Source organism: Coptis chinensis, chromosome 7 (assembly GCF_015680905.1).
Source record: "Coptis chinensis isolate HL-2020 chromosome 7, ASM1568090v1, whole genome shotgun sequence".
NCBI classification, from domain to species: Eukaryota; Viridiplantae; Streptophyta; class Magnoliopsida; order Ranunculales; family Ranunculaceae; genus Coptis; species Coptis chinensis.
The window spans coordinates 23,527,720-23,545,775 of NC_141462.1; the positions used below are offsets into that span (position 1 = coordinate 23,527,720).

The 18,056-nt window shown below is 34.1% G+C and overlaps 1 protein-coding gene and 1 long non-coding RNA gene across 3 annotated transcripts; both read right to left on the minus strand.

Annotated features, from left to right (window-relative positions):
• Positions 1 to 4,940: 4,940 nt before the first annotated feature.
• On the minus strand, positions 4,941 to 10,786 carry LOC147486700 (transcription factor LHW-like). 2 transcript variants are annotated; one of them, XM_086575159.1, is made up of 10 exons: positions 10,345 to 10,786; positions 9,489 to 9,695; positions 8,881 to 8,959; positions 8,691 to 8,732; positions 8,542 to 8,601; positions 6,227 to 7,480; positions 6,021 to 6,122; positions 5,768 to 5,911; positions 5,223 to 5,348; positions 4,941 to 5,128 (listed from the first exon to the last, which is right to left on the minus strand). In XM_086575159.1, the coding sequence occupies exons 1-10, from the start codon at positions 10,440 to 10,442 to the stop codon at positions 5,042 to 5,044; spliced, it is 2,199 nt and encodes a 732-aa protein (XP_086431285.1). In that variant the 5' UTR covers positions 10,443 to 10,786; the 3' UTR covers positions 4,941 to 5,041. The 2 variants fall into 2 exon arrangements, with proteins under 2 accessions (XP_086431285.1, XP_086431286.1); XM_086575160.1 differs by lacking the exon at positions 10,345 to 10,786 and adding an exon at positions 9,766 to 10,135.
• Positions 10,787 to 16,887: 6,101 nt separating this feature from the next.
• Positions 16,888 to 17,894, minus strand: LOC147486701 (uncharacterized). Its single transcript, XR_015202039.1, has 3 exons — positions 17,630 to 17,894; positions 17,435 to 17,539; positions 16,888 to 17,276 (listed from the first exon to the last, which is right to left on the minus strand). It is a non-coding gene; the product is annotated as an uncharacterized LOC147486701 (long non-coding RNA).
• Between the last annotated feature and the right edge of the window lie 162 nt (positions 17,895 to 18,056).

An 18,056-nucleotide genomic window follows, 5' to 3' on the forward strand; every position in this document is an offset into this window, starting at 1 on the left:
TTCTTCATTTACTTTCAGTTCTAGGAATCTAGCTACTTTGAACTGGTTTCTACTTTGCATTATACATTTAACTTAAATTGATAATTGTTATCTTTATGTCTTCTCTTTAAGTTTTGAAAATAATGTTCATTCGCATTGATGGTTGATGGATTAGAGTTTGATGGATATGATTTTATTTATTTATTTTGAAGGTTAAACTAGACCCTTACTTGTTTTTATTAGTAAAAAGTTTTAGTGTACGTCCTACCAGATGCCTCCTCTTTTACAATTCTGTGTGTTTCAATATCAAGAGGAGGCACAAAGTACACTGCGTTTGATGGATATGATGATAGTAGAGCTAGCATGTGTTCTCACAAGAACCGAAGTTGCGGTATGATCAATACAAATACCTATGTATCTCTACTTCTAATTTTATAGGTAAAATGACTTTTAATTATAGTCTTTTGGGGAGCGAAAATACTAAGGTAATTAAGAAGGGTTAATTAAGCTAAGGAGGGCCTTAAATAAATCGATGTATGTATTGCCTTTGGTTTCAAAGTCAACGCCCATGGATATACTCAGAATTACTCCTAGCTATTGAAGAGTATGTACTCCAGGTTATTCATAGAGAATTAAACTTTTTTTTTTTAACAGTTGTTTATGCCTTTGTTGTAATTATTCTTCTCCTTCTTAATTATTTCTATAAGCTTCAAGAACCAGATTTTAACTGTTTATTTAATTTTCTTATCGAAAAAATAAAATAAAAGACTCCACTAGAAGAAGTCTTTCGTTGTTAAGGTTTTGGAAATGGGGACTTATGATGGGGTCATCGGTCCTGAAGTCAGAACCTCTCGAGATGAAGCCTATTTTATACAAAGTAATTCATGAAAGATATGAAGGATATCTATCTACAATAATAACACAAAGATCTTACAACTTTACTGCCTAATACTCTGTTTGGGTTACTAATTGGCAAGCTAAATTGTTTTGTTTAGATAGTATCGACCACTTGGGGTCTTCCTATAAGCTTTATCAACACAATCTTGCAACCCATTGGCCATTGCTGGAAGTGCTACTGAACATGTTGCACCAATTCTATTTGCTTTCAAAATCAATTTGGTATGCAATGCTAAAGTTTTGTACCCCCAGGAGCCAACTTAGGTAGTACAAATATTTCATATGTGTGTCCTTTTCAAAATTTTACACTTCAGTCATTTGCACTGATTGATTTATCTGTATCGCCAGGGGTTTAACAGACAAGAAAGGATGTTAGCGACGCAAATGCATTATAGGATGTGGAATGGAAGATTTATGTATCACCAAGCAGATTAGATTGTTCAACTTCTAATATGAGCTCTGTATGATTTGACTTTAATTAGGTTATTAAGTTTCGTATAGACTTCGTTTAAAGCAAGATATTCACTTAACATCTTGATAAACTATACATGGTCATTGGAATTAAAACATGACAATGTTTATATCCAATGGCATGTTTGAGTTTTTTCAACCACCTACTTATTAACAGACATCGGTCTACTATCTTCTCTAAATACTCTCTCAAATTTAGACACAGACCATGGGTCTTAGTGAGCAGTAGAATATGCCAATAGTTCTCTCTTTTGCCCTATTAAACCACTTATGTGCTTTTACATGACGTCGAGTTAAGGAAGAAGCGAAAGCATTTCATAGGAGTGAATAAAGAAAACTTGATTTCTTCAATAATATTGTGGATAGCATTGCACTGACTTTATTTACGTTGTTGGGTGGTGTCCACAAGAACACTCATGAAGGCACTAACCCATGACGAGATATTTGTTTTTGTATTGTTGGAGATCCCTGCTGGGCAACTCTCAGTTTCTCAAGTATGAGACTTATTATTTACATATATGATTTATTTCCTTTGAAGGAAACCAATATTCTTAAAAGCTAACCTATATGTTCTATAACAGCCTATATTTTGTATGTAGACAACAACATTGGTTTCACGATCCGTTTACACTCTACACCTCTGGAAACTCGCCATATCATGTATTACAGGTTTAACTACATTTGTGGCCAAACAACAGGAAACTAGAGAGCTTTGTATTAAGGTAGTTTTTTTGTTTCATTCCATCACTATCTTGATGTACTCCAATTGTACTTCTCAATTGTTCTTTTTAGTTTCTGCCTGAAATATTTTTTTAGTACATTGCTCTTCTAAACTTTATATTTTCGGTTTAATGTACAAATACAATGTAATGGGGTTTGCAGTTAGCAATTTACTGATTTACTAATTTTGTCTCCCTTCTCTCACAGGTTCAAAATGCAAGCTAATTATAGTTTGGTAAAATCATGAGCATTTGCCCGTTTCACCAAGGCTTATCTTAGACTATTAAGAAAAATTCAAGAAGCAAGAACTACTACATCAAAAGATTCTAATTGTGTTGAGATATTTTGGTTAATGTATCGATGCATACTGGAATCATATATCGTTAAAGATGCATTGTTTTGTTATTGGCATTAATTTTTAATATGATGTGTGTCACAATTCTTCTTCTCAATGAAATTGTGCAATTACATATGGATGTGTATAATAAGATTTGGTTTATTCTATCTATAAAGGAGGCTTATATAAATAACCATCTCAACCAAGAAAACTATGATTTAAAGGTGAGATGCAAACCTTTATGGCGACAAAGATATCAATATTTAGACTCATCAATGAGTAACATAATATTGATTAGTTGGTTTTTCTTATCGTGTTTAATATTTAGTGATTTTAGGTTGTTTTAAAACACATGTTCTTTAGGGAGTCGTGACCTCTTCAAAAATATGATACGATTGTTTAGTGTATGCTATGGATAATTAGTTAACAATGGTGTTTATCTACGCTATTATAAATAATTAAAATAAAATATAAAATTGTACTATCATATAATTAAAAATGTCGATGATTATTATCGGACAATACTATGTTTGTATTCTTTTGGATGATATTCAATTATTTTTTGTATGCAGTGTTATGACTCCGTACTATAGTGAGGAAATTGTCTTCTCCTTGGCCTAGCATAGTAACAGGTTATAATCCGTGTGATTCTTAGGTATTTTCACTTACCTCCGTGTATGGGATATTCTTTTGTGAAGAAAGAAGAAATTAAACAAAATTAGTATTTGTAGTGTATTTGAAAGTAGTGAATTGTTGAAATAGTTTGATTATTAACTTTTAATTGAAAAATGATCCATATCCATGTCTGCACTCTCTTTGAATGGATTAATGACTACATTATTTAGTAAACCGTACACAATCCAACTGTTATGAGTGTTATGTAGAAAAGACAATATGCAAGAATAGTTAGGTGTACATAATGATATTTATTTGTTTTGTTACCAAGTACAATTCTTAAGATTAAATTATTTTATGAGATGTGGATCACGGTTTGACAGTTGAAGAGAAGAATTACTTTGTGCATACGGGAAAGACTTGATAGCAGTTGGATATTATTAAGATAATCCAATGTAGACAACATCTAAATTGTATTATACGACCTATAACCCTTCAAATAGCTTATTCATATTTATCGTATTGGCAGACATGTAGTACTTAATGTAGTACGTCTTATTTTATTTCTTGAGAACCTACCTCTAGGTGAGCTCTATTTGACTATTGTACTCTTTTGAAATTGAAATTGAATTTGTATGTGTCTATTGCCTTACAATTATAATGGCGGTTATTCTTTCAAAATCTTTCTGTATGGACTTAAGCAGCAGGGCAATAACATCCCTTCAAGGTCACTGGCAAGGCACTATCAGGTCAAATTTCCAACTGAAGCCGGGGATTAATGGAGGTGTAAAGGCAAGGCAGTAACATCCTACCACATTTCATTCATGTTTAGATAAAAATAGCATAATAGTGTACCATTTGGAGTAATCTCAGCCAATGTAATTATACACTTTACATGTATTTTAGTTTATGAAGGAAACATGTAATTTATCATGTAAACTTGAGATTTTTTCATTTGAATTTTGTTGTAATTTTGAGAGATACACAAAAAAAATTGATTAATTTCTTTATACTATTTGTCCCTAGGTTGTGATTGCGCTTACATGAATTCACCTACAACTCACTTACTCATTCCACTTCTCAGCTATACACAATTAGTTTTTAATAATCTCTTTCAACAATATATCATCTGGAATATTATTTATATTTTTTAATGTATATAATATCCATTTCTACTTCATAATAATAATAATAATAAACTAAAAAAAATGTAGGCAAACCTAAAGTCAACTTTAAAAAATGGCATGTCCGGCCATAGGCCGGGCCAAATAGCTAGTTTGGCACAAGCCCAAAATATCGAATTTAGAGAATATTTCGGTGTACCAAAAAACTGATATATATCAGATATATCCATTTTTTTGTGACCAGTCCAAACTATCTAAAATATCGGTAAAAAATATTGTAAAATATCGGATATTTATATTAAAAAATGGTCAAAAAGTCAAATGATATATATCGTAAATATCACATATATCGATTATATCGGCGATATAAAATTTTATATCAGAAATTCCGATATATATTAGAAAAAAAAAATTCAATATTCGGTGGATATATATCGATATACCAAAAAAACAATATATATTGGATATATCGGTGATATTTTGGGCCTTGGTTTGGCACATAACAACTCCATGTCTCCATGTGTGTGATTGATTGTATCGGACAGAGAAAAAAAAGAGATTGTATCGGAAAATCAATTAAAAGTGCACAATAAAGAGACGAGAAGATCAAATAGAATCAATTCGAGGAGATTCCGGTCTCCAAATAGGTTCATTATTTATATCCCAGTTCATGAGATTCAGGCTACAGACAACCAGTTGCTGGTACTAGTGGTAGGAGTCACTTTTAATTCATCAGTACAAATTTTGATCATTTAGAGTAAACAAGATTTGGGCTACTGTTTACTGCAGTTGCACACTTGCATCGAAAATATTCTGCATTATTAAGCATGTTTCTGGTTACATTCTTTTATGCACAAGGGAAACACAACATATCTAACATTACAAGTGGCGAAAAGGATCAAATCATGACTGAGACAGAACTATTCCTCTGTAGTAGCTGCATTAAGGGCCAGAATATGTCCAGTCTGCGAAATCCTGTTGAAGCCTGACCAACATGAATGAGATTATTCAGTTATCAATAATGGGATATATATACCACGGAAAAGAAAGGAAACGAGCACAGAGAGTGTGTTTAGTACCTCAACGATGAAGTGAGCCCACGATTTATCCACACGATTTTCCATTACCCCTTTCACAATAGTCAGCTCCAAGCGCCTAATGACTTGGGCAATTTCCAAAAAAACTTCATTTTCTTCACATAGCATCTGCAATAGAAGACCAATGAGGAACTTCTGAGTATCCCTAAACTATATAGTAAATATGGTTTCCAAGTGGAAATTTGTATATCCAGTCAAGGATCAAGGCAGCAAACACGAAGTAACAGTGAATCTGAGATATGTTTTGATTGACTAAACGTCTGCATGTCTACATTGTCGACCAGGATATCTTGAATATCTTTAGCAGACTGTCCAATAAAAAATATATAACTATTTTGGATAAACCTGAAACGAGAATCATCAGCCTGTGGTAGCACAAATGTGCCACAGACAGTAATCAAGCCATCGCTAAACGCTAAGGGTTATGACGTCCGACGTCAAGGTCACTTTTCTGATTATCTGACAGTGACATTATTTTCTTTACAGAAATGCACTCATGGCTGAAAGAGACAGCACATAATACAGACCTCTATAAGCATGTGCCCTGGCTGCTCAAGGTCCTTGACGACAATTGGACAAACTTCCAATTGACTCCCCATTTCAACAGCCCAGCTTGCACCATTTTCCTTGCCCTGATCTTCAAATAACTCCAAGTTTTTTTTGTCAACAGCCTGCAGAGATTGTTGTTTTCAGATTTGGAGTTGATACGTAGTTAATAAATTACATTCCACCTAGGTGGGAAAAAAAGAAGAATGCTTCTTTAGACAGACAGCAACTTACATCTGTATATACACACTGCTTTAACTTCTCAGCTCGGTTAGTAACACTTCTTAGAAACAGCATGTGCTTTATGGTTTGATCCAACAAAGAATCAATGCTACACTGTTTCATCACAGAAGAAAAAATGTGAATTACTTGAAAGCAAAAGGCAATTTAAAAACCACAGCAGAGAACAGAGGATATACTACTATAAAACAAATATACACCTTTCCACCATTTGGGACAAGCTCTCGTAGCTCCTTAACTCGATCTTGGATCAACTGTCTGTCCCTCGGTCTTGGCTTTTGAACATCACTATTCCTGGCCTTCTTTTGGCCAATGTGACATGGCTTGGTATCCTTCCTAGATAGAATACACCCAAAACCCATTTCTTGTTCTTCGGCAATCAAATTAGCTCTCGATCTTTTCAGTGAAGATTTAGATGGACACTTTGTAAGATCTTTCCCCTGTCTGGAAACAAAACCAGTTCTTACTGAGCTCCATGGACCTGAATCATTTTCTCCCAACTGACTGCATCCGGATTGACTCTGCTGCGTTTGGCAAGAAGCAGCAATCTGTCCTGAGGAGCTTGTAGGTGATCTGATACTATTGGATCTAACTGATGCAATATCCCCAGAAGCATCACACATATATGAAACCATTGCATCCAATAGATTATCTGCATCTCCTTTGGATACCCCAGCTGATGGCTCCCTACTTCCAGTGAAATCTGTATTGCAAATTGAGCTGCTACGCACATCATCACCTGAGCCATTTGGGATCCACAGATAATCATTGCAACTTTGCTGGAGAGATGGACCAAGTGCTTTGTGTAACTCGCACTCTGTGGGAAAGTTTAAAAATCCATGCAAACTTTTCTGATCAGTCACCTGACCAGACTCCGCTTCAAATTGGTGATCCACCATCTCATAATAAGGGGAAATGTTCATACCCATGTTAGTGAGAGCAGAAAAACTATGTTCATTGAAGTTACAGTGTGAAAAAACCCGTAGATTTTCCTCTAGACCAGCAAGGTCAGGTGCATCAAGTCCCATCATATCCAAATGGTTTTCATTCCACAACTGGTTTTGATTATACGATACTGCAGTAGTATCCATGGTTAGATCTCCAAATCCAAATGCCATTATGCTATCAATATTGTTACTTTGAACCTGAAGATAATCTTGACCAATAAACTGGAATTTAACATCAGTGTTATATTTTGCGAGTTCATTTTGTGTTATTTCAACACCATCAAGTGCAATTTGATCTTTTGCCTCTCTCATTTCTGAGTGGATTGAATTCAGTACGTCAAAGCTACTGGAAGACGTTGATTTCTCCAAGAGAGAAGACCTTAGTGACAATGCTGATGGAGCTGGGAGATCTCTGCTCGGAGTTGAAAGCATGGTTGGCCCGGAATTACATTGAAAGGTGTTGAACATGTCCTTGATACGAGCCACAGTTGTCCGGTCTTCAGTGACCTGAAGTTTTTATAATTCCAAAAACATCATATATAAGACATTTAGATAGCTGATCAGACACATGTTTCTCCATTCTTTCAATTGTGAGTGAAGGAAAGTAAAAGGATTGATCAAGTGCTGTAGGCCATTACAGTACGCAAAGAGAACATATTTTACATAGTCGACACACATACTTCACAAAGGTTTAATTTATATAACGATTTCTGTCTAGAGTCCAAATTTTCGATGGTTACAATCTGATAGGATTGACTTTAATATTTACAGATTCGATGCTGTGTTTTAGTTTGACCACCTTGCTTGAATCTATATCACATGTGCTGCCTTTTTAGAACATATAAGCATTGGAAGATGCTGAGGATGGATCCTTTATATCTTCCAAATGGTTCAAATATTCCTGTAAAATGTATGTTACCTCAACCTGAAATTCTTAACCCCTTTGAAATAGAACTAAGTAATTGAAAAGTAGTGACTATTTATTTTCTCATAAGCTTGAAAACAATATTGATGATGTTAAAAATGTTAGAAATAGCCATTTGGTCCGAGGAAAAGAAAGTGTCTACCAAACATCCTATATGGCTATATGTGCTTCACAAAACCAATTTATATACAATACAACATAAGATCTGCCAAGTACTTGAGAATAAAGTATTGTTCTTGTATATGCAAAATATGAAAAGTATAATTACCATTATCGAAAAAAAGAGAAGTATAACTACCAACTTCTTCCCAGTGATGAGAATATGTATTAAAACAAATAATTGTTCTTAATTATAAATCATGAGGGTTTCAATTAGTCGCATGGATTCCAAAAATTATGTGGATATTGAATTACAACGATCAGCTGTGTTTCTTATCAGCATAGATCACCGGAGATCACATTCAGCCCCAAGCAGAGTTCGAAACATTGATAATACTTTCCATATCAGTGAAGAAGTGTTAAGTTATTGAAATGTCGCTTCCTAATTATATGATGTTCCACAAAAAGCTATATCTTAGATATTTGGAACCATGGCTCAAAATATGTATAACAATCATTTCATGCAGTTCAATTACTTGCTCACCTGTAGCAATGAACCAAGCTGCACAACTCCATGCGGAATTACAGGTACATGTAAAACAGTCTGTAAGACAAGGTATATACAGTCAATGTAATGTCCTCAAAAGCAATATAGATATATAAGGAGGGAGGGGGAAGAAAGAAAATTGTTACCTTGATACCTACTGCAATCTGGAGTTGCAAATCTTCTGGACACTGGAATTTGGGAGAAATTAATCAAACTCATCCGTTAACTATATGAAAAATTACAACAACAACAACAGCACCAACAACAACAACAACAACAACAACAACAACAACAAAAAAACTTTTAAAATTAAATAGCTTTAAATTATGTCCTCACCTCAGGAAACAACTTGGACTCAAACTCATCAGCATAAATCCAGCAATCCTTTCCTGTAGACGCGGCTCTTCCAACAAATCTATTGAAAGAAAGTAAATAGACTAAGTTCCTTTCTTTTTATTTTATTAATATATTATTTATTTATTAAAAATTTATACCAAGACAGTTAACACTCTTACAACATCCTCTGACATATTTGTTTCTAAACAACTTTGGTTTCAAGTACATTTTCCTGATCTACTTTTGCAACTAACAAAAAAAAAAAAAAATTGTTTGTTGTTTCAGAGGAATCCTTGATTCTTATCAGTTGATGCAATTAATCTTTACACCGAATCTCGACAAGTGTAAGTGCAACATATGTGATGGACATACATAATTAAATTGCAGAGTACAAAACTCCAGCAAAATGCAAAGAAAGATAATAAACTGATCAATTATCCTTGTTTGTTATATATATATATATATATATTTATCGGTTAGAACCTTGTTCAGTAGCATATATGTTTATTAATTTAACAATTTTATGAAACACGTAATTATGTATCCATTTCTGTACAGATTAACAAAGCATTCAATTTGCAGTTCTAGAAGTACAGAAAATAACATACCCTTCTCCAAGTGAGTATAGAAGACATGACATACTTGCCACTGCTAATCCGACTGGGTACCCCGCAGAGATTCCATCAGATACATCATTCTCACAGTCAAAAGAAGTAAGACCATTGGTTTCAATGTTGTGAAGAATGTCTGACATGCTTTCCACAAAATCTCTTGGTTTTGAATAATTACAGTATCCATCTTCCCAGTTCAAAAGCCTAAAATAACAGAAGCATAAGTTGTAAGAAGCACAAAGCTCTTTGTCAGGATTTCTGATTGACAGATTACCTTTGGCTTGCTTCTTTGTTCAGCAAAAATCATATTTGATTAAAGTGGTGACACAACGATAATGCAATCTGGTTCTTGTATTCCTAGCCAATATGCTAGCTAGATACACCATTGACTCAATAGATAGACCAAAGTAACAGAAGTCTCAACTTACGAGTTTTATCTATTGCTTTAGATGATAAGCCCAGAAAACCGGGAAATGTTTGCTATACTAAACTGCTTAGGATCTTAGGAGTCTTAGACTATGCATGAATTTTGTAGAATCACACTCTCACTTGATCAGTAAGCTAGGCAGGTAGCCACATTCATGCCAAATGATCAATGGAGACAGAAACTTGAACAAAAATCTATATTTGGAGTCATTGTGTATAAAACAACCTGTTGGCAAATGGTTGCAGTTCAGACAACAATAGCTTTTAGAATTATTCTTGACCAGTGTTAGGTATTTAATCATAAATATGCAATTCCCACCACAAAGTCATCAACTAGAACACTGTTGTAAGAGATAAAGTAGTGGCACTTGAGTGCTTCTACTTTATATTTGACTAAAAAAAGTAATTCAATTATCTCTAAACTTACATTCGGCTCCGGTGCTTAAGCTTCCAAAAAACAGCATATTCCCACGGCGAATCATTACAAAGACTCCTTAACAAGTGCCTCAACGGTGTAATCTCCATCTTAAAACCAATATAAACTCGATATGAATATGATCAAATTAAATCTAGCTACCTCGATAAGATCCTCGTCCAGCTTGTTCTCTTCGTAAACCAGCTCGTGGTTTTATCGGCGGTCCCGTTGACCCCAATAAAAACAGCCCATCTCTTCCCCTTCCCTCCCCCGGCCTCTCTAACTTAAACAATCTTCTTCTTCAAGTCTACACTCAAAAGTGAACTGATCTGCCATGGAATACCAAATGGAACTCAGATGATTCCATCTTAATTATAAACAAATAAACTTTGATTATTTTTTTTTTTTTATTTTTTTTTTTTTTGTGTGTGTGTCCACTAAATGCCTTCTCCACTAGTAGCCAACCCAGGCCACCTTTATATACTTTCTAGTACCCACCCCCGCTGCTTTTTCGTATTTTGTCTTCTTCCTCTTTTCCGGATTTCAAATTTGTTCATAATCGTATTTCATTGTTTCAGTTCCGGGGTCAAAAAGTTTTCTTTTTTATTATATATATATTTTGTCCAAATTCACAATGCTGGTGAACTTCTTCTATCTTCCATCTCCTTAATGATACCTGTTGGGTCTTGTAAATTGTAATAATTCAAAACAGTCTATTTTTTCCCACGTCGCTTTGAAACTTTCCTCTTCCTCCAACAACGTCTACCCCATGTGATATCATACCAATTCTTATATAAGCTGATATTAAGTCGGCCGCCGACTTAAAAATAACAAGGTAGATTTTTGGTAGGTTGTATATAAGTGATAACCAGCTCAAAATTTCATAATATTTTAACTTGACAAAAGAAGGTTTGAAAGGGATGGACACAAAGTCAGCTTCATTATATTGTACCGAATATCAACTTCACTGGAGGTCTAAACCATTGGATCATCTTTGAAACAGTACAGTGTATTTTATATATGTCTTCCATTTCATTTTCATTTGACATATGTAAACTGATCCGGCCACCACCCCCCTACCGCAACCAAAAGACATAAAAAAATGTATATGAATTGAATAAGAATAACGACAGATATTTCCTCGTTAGTATATTAGAATGAAAATGACCTTCATGAGATGGATGCAATGTACATGGCATTTAGTCCAGATGAATAAAATTAAAACAAACTTCGTTTTCAGTTAAGATTTTTGTTTTAATTTTTTATAGGACCTCCTGTCCTCTTAAGTATCTAAATATTGTTTAAAACTATCTTTTCAAGATATATTTAAGAAATCAAAGTTGAAAACTAATAACAATTAGTCATATAGCATGATAGAAAGAAAAGACGACACATAAACCAACCAACAATGCTTAGAGATGCATTTTGATTAATTTTGATGAAATGGGGAATAGAAAATAAATCTCAATAAACATTGAAATGTATTAATTATTTAGCAACAGCATGAAGATGGAATGCGATAATGATGATGAAGTTATGAGTAAGCAAAATTTTGCATCCACTCTTAACTAATAACAATTACACATCAGGTAATCGATTCCATTCTATTTACTAATCCTTAGGTGGAAGGAGTATTGGATTAAAGTTCCTGATTGTGAAATTAACATTATTGATGAATTCACAGTTTCTTTTTCTTCGAGCAATGAGCATTGAGCATTGAGCATTGAGCATTGAGCAACCAACCGTACCCAACTGGGAGGGGCTCCCTAAAACAACACAAGCTTGGACAACTCTAGTTTATCTAATAGGCCAGGTCCAAATAGGTGTGTCCCCAGCTAATCCCAGCTATCTCTAAAAGATGATGCTGCTAATAACATTTTAACTATTCACCTCATTTAACTGTTTAACCACCAAAACGATAACTAGACTACCTAGCTAATAATCAAAGGTCCAACTCCCAAGGTTCATTCTGTAAACAAATCAGGCTAGGGATTGAAACGGAAAGAAAGGTAAAACAATGCTCAACAAATTAACTCAGAAGTCAGAACTTACACCATAGGCTCCGACAACGTAGTCAGACCGTATGCAAATTAGGCCAATTGTTGCCGACATATTAGAGATGGCAGGCCTAGAATGTCGACCTACTAAAATTCTTACGTCACTGTAGAGACATGTGCAGCACTGACAAAAGCTATATTTGTTCTTCTCTTTCTTTCCTTCCTTCTTTCTTTTCTTTTGTCAAGTTCAAACTCATATTCAAAACTATTCATGTGTGAGTCACTGCCAATCTCCCAAACACGATAATAAATTTGGATATTGGCATATTTTGGGTCTTTAAGCAAATCCTAACCCTGTTAGCAATTTGAGATACGCAAAAATTTGGTATAAATTTGGTATGGGAATATTTCAAGAATGATGTAGCTACTAAAAAAATGGTACAGTCAAATATTCACTAAAAGTTTCGCAATACAGTTATACGGTGTTTAATTAATGTATGTTTTAAACGTTTTGTTACAAAAATTTGAAAGTAAAAAATTCATAATATTATGTTAAAAAATATTAATAATAGCTGTCATTCTTTACAACATAACAAACATATCTAAACAATTTAGCTATGAAAATATTGAAACCAATTGAGCGGTCTACATAAGTACCTTTATTTATTTGTTCTTGGATTGAAATTACAGTTCAAACTTCAAAATACACACACCATGACATGACAATTTAAATATTGCCCAAAAAATATAAAAACAAAGTTTTTGGATTAATTTATTATTAAAAATATAAGAATGAGACTTAAAGTAAGAGTGATGATATAAAATACATAAAAAATAACAAAAACGTTTCAAAACCAAACATCACGAATTATTCCGAATCTTTGAAACATTAGGAAGTATTATACGTATTGCCCTTTCAAAAATTCGATATTCTGCGAATTGCTAACAAGGAATCCTAGTGTATGCTATTGATTTAATAGAAACTCGCACCCTAAACCATAGCTAGTAAATTTGCGGACGGCAAAAAATCGATACGGAAATTATTCGCCAAAAATTTGAAATTTTGAATAATAATACGTTTAAAAATTCGGCAAAAAAAAAAAAAAAAAAAAAAAATAAACATACAATTCATCTTTTATACGGGTATAATACAGAAAAAATCGTATATTTTGTTGCATTAGAAGTTTAGAATATAATAATTTGTCATAATTGCTCATTAACTATACATGTATCACTCAATTTTTCATTTATATTTACTTGCTAACACTTTAGTTCTTCGATATTCTTTAAGTATGGAAGGTTCTAACTTAAGTGGATTTTCAAAACCTTCCATTTTGAAGTTGCATCATACCTTTTATAGTACGTTTTTTTTCATTTAAAAGATACGGACTTTATTATTCGGCAATTATAAGTCTGGATCATAGAATTCGAGTATTAATCCTTATGTTTGAAACGTTCGCTTTATTATTCATCTTATACATAAAAATATATAAAGCGTGTATAAAACGGGTATTAAACGAGAATTTACTAGCTATGGACTGAACTAATAAAGACACCTAATATATCTACTATATATATATATACTATGCAGTATTCCAGATCAGGTAAAAGACCAAATATATAGCAAAGTTGTTATGCCATTGAGGGTGTGCATTTCTTGATGCAAGTATGCAACACGCATCTCCTTCAGAAAAGATTGTAGAACTCGCTCTCAAGCAGCATATTTACTAACTAACATGAGATCAAACCTCGTAAAAATGTTACTAAAATTTCAGCTTATACATCGACATTTGGATAGCCAATATAGATTTTTTCGAATTTTCCTCATCAAACCCCAAAGGAACCAGCTGGAATAAGCTTATATTTTGTTCCTTGGGCAGGAGAAGTCTGCTGCAAACTGCAATGTAGTGCCAGGCAGGTTTGGTTAAAAATATGAGCATAAGAATAGAAGTGGAGGACCAGAAGTTGGAATTGAAGGAGTGGTGCCGTGGTTGATTTGAATGATTAATGTTGTGTACGGATGGGACCTAATGGGGGACCAGAAGGAGAGGAAAGAGTGGTGTTCAAGGCAAATAGTACACACTTGGAGTGACTTCACACAACTGCTACTCCTCCTACTATAGTACTACATAGTAAATCACCATTAAAGTGGTCACTTTGTAATTTTGTATACGTCATCCGATCCACAGTGGACGGTTCTGCAAATTCACTTTTCACGCACCACATTGATGCTTGCTCACTCCGGGGTCAAAATGATGGCTTCATCTGCCCTTTTGTTTAGCACCAATTTCATGGAACTTTCATATTTGAGTTTGTTTTTGTATCTCGATGCACAAGAAAACTTGTGGACTGTAATGAGGATATCGATATAGACACAAAGTTATGGATGTAAGGATGCACAAGCCAATTGTGGGAATCATAAAACTAAAGATCACTAAATGGCAGACTCAATTTTCTCCATATAAAGACTGACAGACTGTTTAAGTTGAACAAATAAGAAGAAAATATTAGAATTTAACTATTTGTTTTGGAGACGAATAGACAATAAAGATCATCCAGAAAACACGTTTCAAGAACACATTGCGTCAACGAGTGATGAAGTACATAACAGCGCTTACGGACGGAAATATGAAACGCCTCATCAAGTGAAATGAGCAACGGTGGAAACTAGAAAGGAAGGCGCATGAGAAGATGGAAGAATGTGGAATCTTTCACTTTCTATAATGGTCCATAGCAACCTTTAAACTTAAACTCTGTCTTCTTGGCTGTGTTATGAAGGTCCCTTGCGCGCAAAAATGCAGCATTCAGTTCGCTGATGTGAAAGACAACAAAAACATAGCAATCAAGGCAAGCATCTTTATTTTCCAGAGTAGGCGGACTGCACTACTACAGAATACCTACATCAAATTCCTTTTATCCCTTTTTCCTTCCACCACCGTTCCAACTTAAACGTCTTTTGGCAGAAGGGCCTCTTTTCTTCATGGAAAAGCAAACTGCGAGCATGTTCGGACGACAGATACCTCTAAACGGTTGATATAATGTTGAGAAAAATTGCAAATATATTAGTAAAAATAATAAATATAGGTAACAGCTATACTTTAAAATTTAATTGTCTATATACCAAAAATGATTAATAATTCTCTCAAATAGACATATATAACTCACTAATCAAATGTTCCCTATCTCACTAATCAAAATGGAGAGAGAAGAGAAAGCTTACCTAGGTGAAATTAGATGAGTCCGCTCAATTAAAAGTTTGAAAAAAATTAGGTCATTAATAATTAATAATTAGTAACTTAGTAAATAAAAATATAAAATAGACAAAACTAGCATCTACTTTAAATATTTATTGCATTTGCTCTCATTTTGAAAGTTTGGTAAAAAAAACTGCAAATTAGTGAACAAAATGGACAAAAATTGAAAAAATATCAAAATTTTCGTGAAAACACTTTGAAAACTTGCAAATAGAAAGTGTAGCGTGTTGGGTTTCAAATGTTTATGTGCCCACCGAAAATGAAACATTTCTCAAAATATTTGCGAAAATTTTGGAAATTTTGTTCCTTGAGTGTAACTACAACAGCCAAATGCTCTTGGGAGACAGACCACAAGCATGCTTGCAACGTCGTGATCCGATTGTATAACCTACAACAAGCTCAATTCCATGCGTTATCACCTCTACAGGAAACAAAATTTACTAAAAGAGAAGATGATGTGACGGCCCTTGTGGTCCAAAAGATTTCATGAATGATTGAGATCATTCCAATAGACTGATGGCTACCTTAAAGAAATTTTGACAGATGGGGCTAATGGACCATCAAATGCTGATCTTGATTGGCTCTGATTGCTAGCCACATTTGTGCTGTAGGCCACGAACAACCGCAACTGGTTGTATAGCATAACAAGTGTATGTCACATAACTGAATGGAAAGCACGCAAATTCCTAGCTGCAAAATAATATGCTATACCAAGAGAACAAATCTCTACACTATATGATGGAGTTTTGTGATCAAGACTGTAACCAATGAAGATGCATTCTCTGCTTCTGGCTTGAAGTTTATTTGTGCTGTAAGGTTTCAACCAAGGGAAAGCATAAGCAACCATGCATATACTTTAAAAAAAATGAATAATTTGGAGACTCTTAGTTTAAAGAGAATATGAAGTGGAGACTTGTTGTTTAGAAACTTGGTAGGTGTTCTGTTTATGAGATATACACAAGTTTGAAAGATGTTGACCCAAAATCTAGGAGGTATATTGCTTTAGGCAATAAGTGTTCTAGCCATTTCTGTAAAATGCTTATGCTTGCGCTCGGCCATGCCATTTTGTTCAGGTGTATGTGGACAAGACTATTGAGCAGAAATGCCTTGTGACTGAAGGAAGTGTTTGAGTCTTTTACTAATGTATTCACCCCCTTCATAAGATCTAAGGATTTGGATTTTGTTATTGATCGAGACGGTTTTCTACATTTGTTTTAAAAGATTGAAAAACTGTTAAAAAATCAGATTTATAAAATAGTGGAAAAATCCATGTGAATCTAGATCAATCATCAATGAATGAAACATAGTACAGAAAACCATTTGTTGAGGGAATTGGACCCCAAAGGTCAGAATGTATTAACTCCAAAGGCTTTGAGCTTATAGATTGTGATAAAGCAAAATGAAGCTTGGTCATTTTACCAAGTTTACAAGCAGTACTGGATTTATTACAAGTGTCTAATGACAACAACTGAAAATCAGAAATGATTTTATTCAAAACAAAAATAGATGAATGTCCGGCCAGTTCTTTGATGCCAGATGGATGTAGTGGCTTTGGCTCCAAGAAATGCAACATGATCGAATGTCATTGTGAGACTGAGATGAGTTTGAACAAGATGAAGAAGAGCTTGAGCTAAGCTTGAATGTCAGAGGATAGAGTCCATTCTTATGGTTCCCTTTTGCCCGAATTGTTGTCCTTGACATGAAAAGAGGATGATGTGAAATGATAGAACATTCATTATCTTTAGTGAATTTGTGGACAAATAACAAGTTTTGTGCAATAGTAGAAACATGTAAAATGTGTTTGAGATTAAATAATGAATATGGTGTATTAAATAGATTAACAAACCTTACCATCTCCCACAATGACCTTGTCATTTCCAGCATATATAATCATTTGATATAGAAAGATTACTGAACTCAGGAGGTAGATATGACGTTGTGTTGCTCCAGTGCCAGCTATCCAGTGTGACTCATTTGCAGGAGTAGAATTATTGTTTGAGATGTAAGCATTATAGTTTTGATAGTAAGGGTTGGAATAAGAGTTACCATCATAGCTTTGAGAGGGCTGTATGTGACTTAGAGCTTTGAGACTGAAGAATATTGTGCAACCATTGCTTGAGGTTTGGAAGGTGGAATTCTCCCTTGAAAAGAATAATTCATGCGATTGTAGCAATCTATTGCAACATATGTCTAGTCTTGCCATAGATTTGACAGACAGGCACTACACCAAAAAAGGCGTTTACTAACAGTTATATCCGTTATTTATATTTTTATTAACGGTTATATCCGTTAGCTCTAGGGTGTCACTCTCACTTAGGCCAAATTTAGTAACAAATATAATCGTTACTAATAATAATGTTAGTAACGGTTATATTCGTTACTAAAATTATTTGTAACAGATAGCCAACCATCAATGGCCCGATTAAATTTGTCATTTCTAACTAATGGATGTGCTATTTACTAACTATTGTTT

Excerpts from the sequence above, each read along its gene's own strand:
- LOC147486700 (XM_086575159.1), bottom strand. The coding sequence starts at position 10,442 with ATGGAGATTACACCGTTGAGGCACTTGTTAAGGAGTCTTTGTAATGAT. Across the intron at positions 8,960-9,488 it reads CTATACTCACTTGGAGAAGG|ATTTGTTGGAAGAGCCGCGT; the intron begins GTATGTTATTTT and ends TTCTTTCAATAG. Across the intron at positions 5,349-5,767 it reads CAGGGCACATGCTTATAGAG|ATGCTATGTGAAGAAAATGA; the intron begins GTCTGTATTATG and ends CTTCTATTGCAG.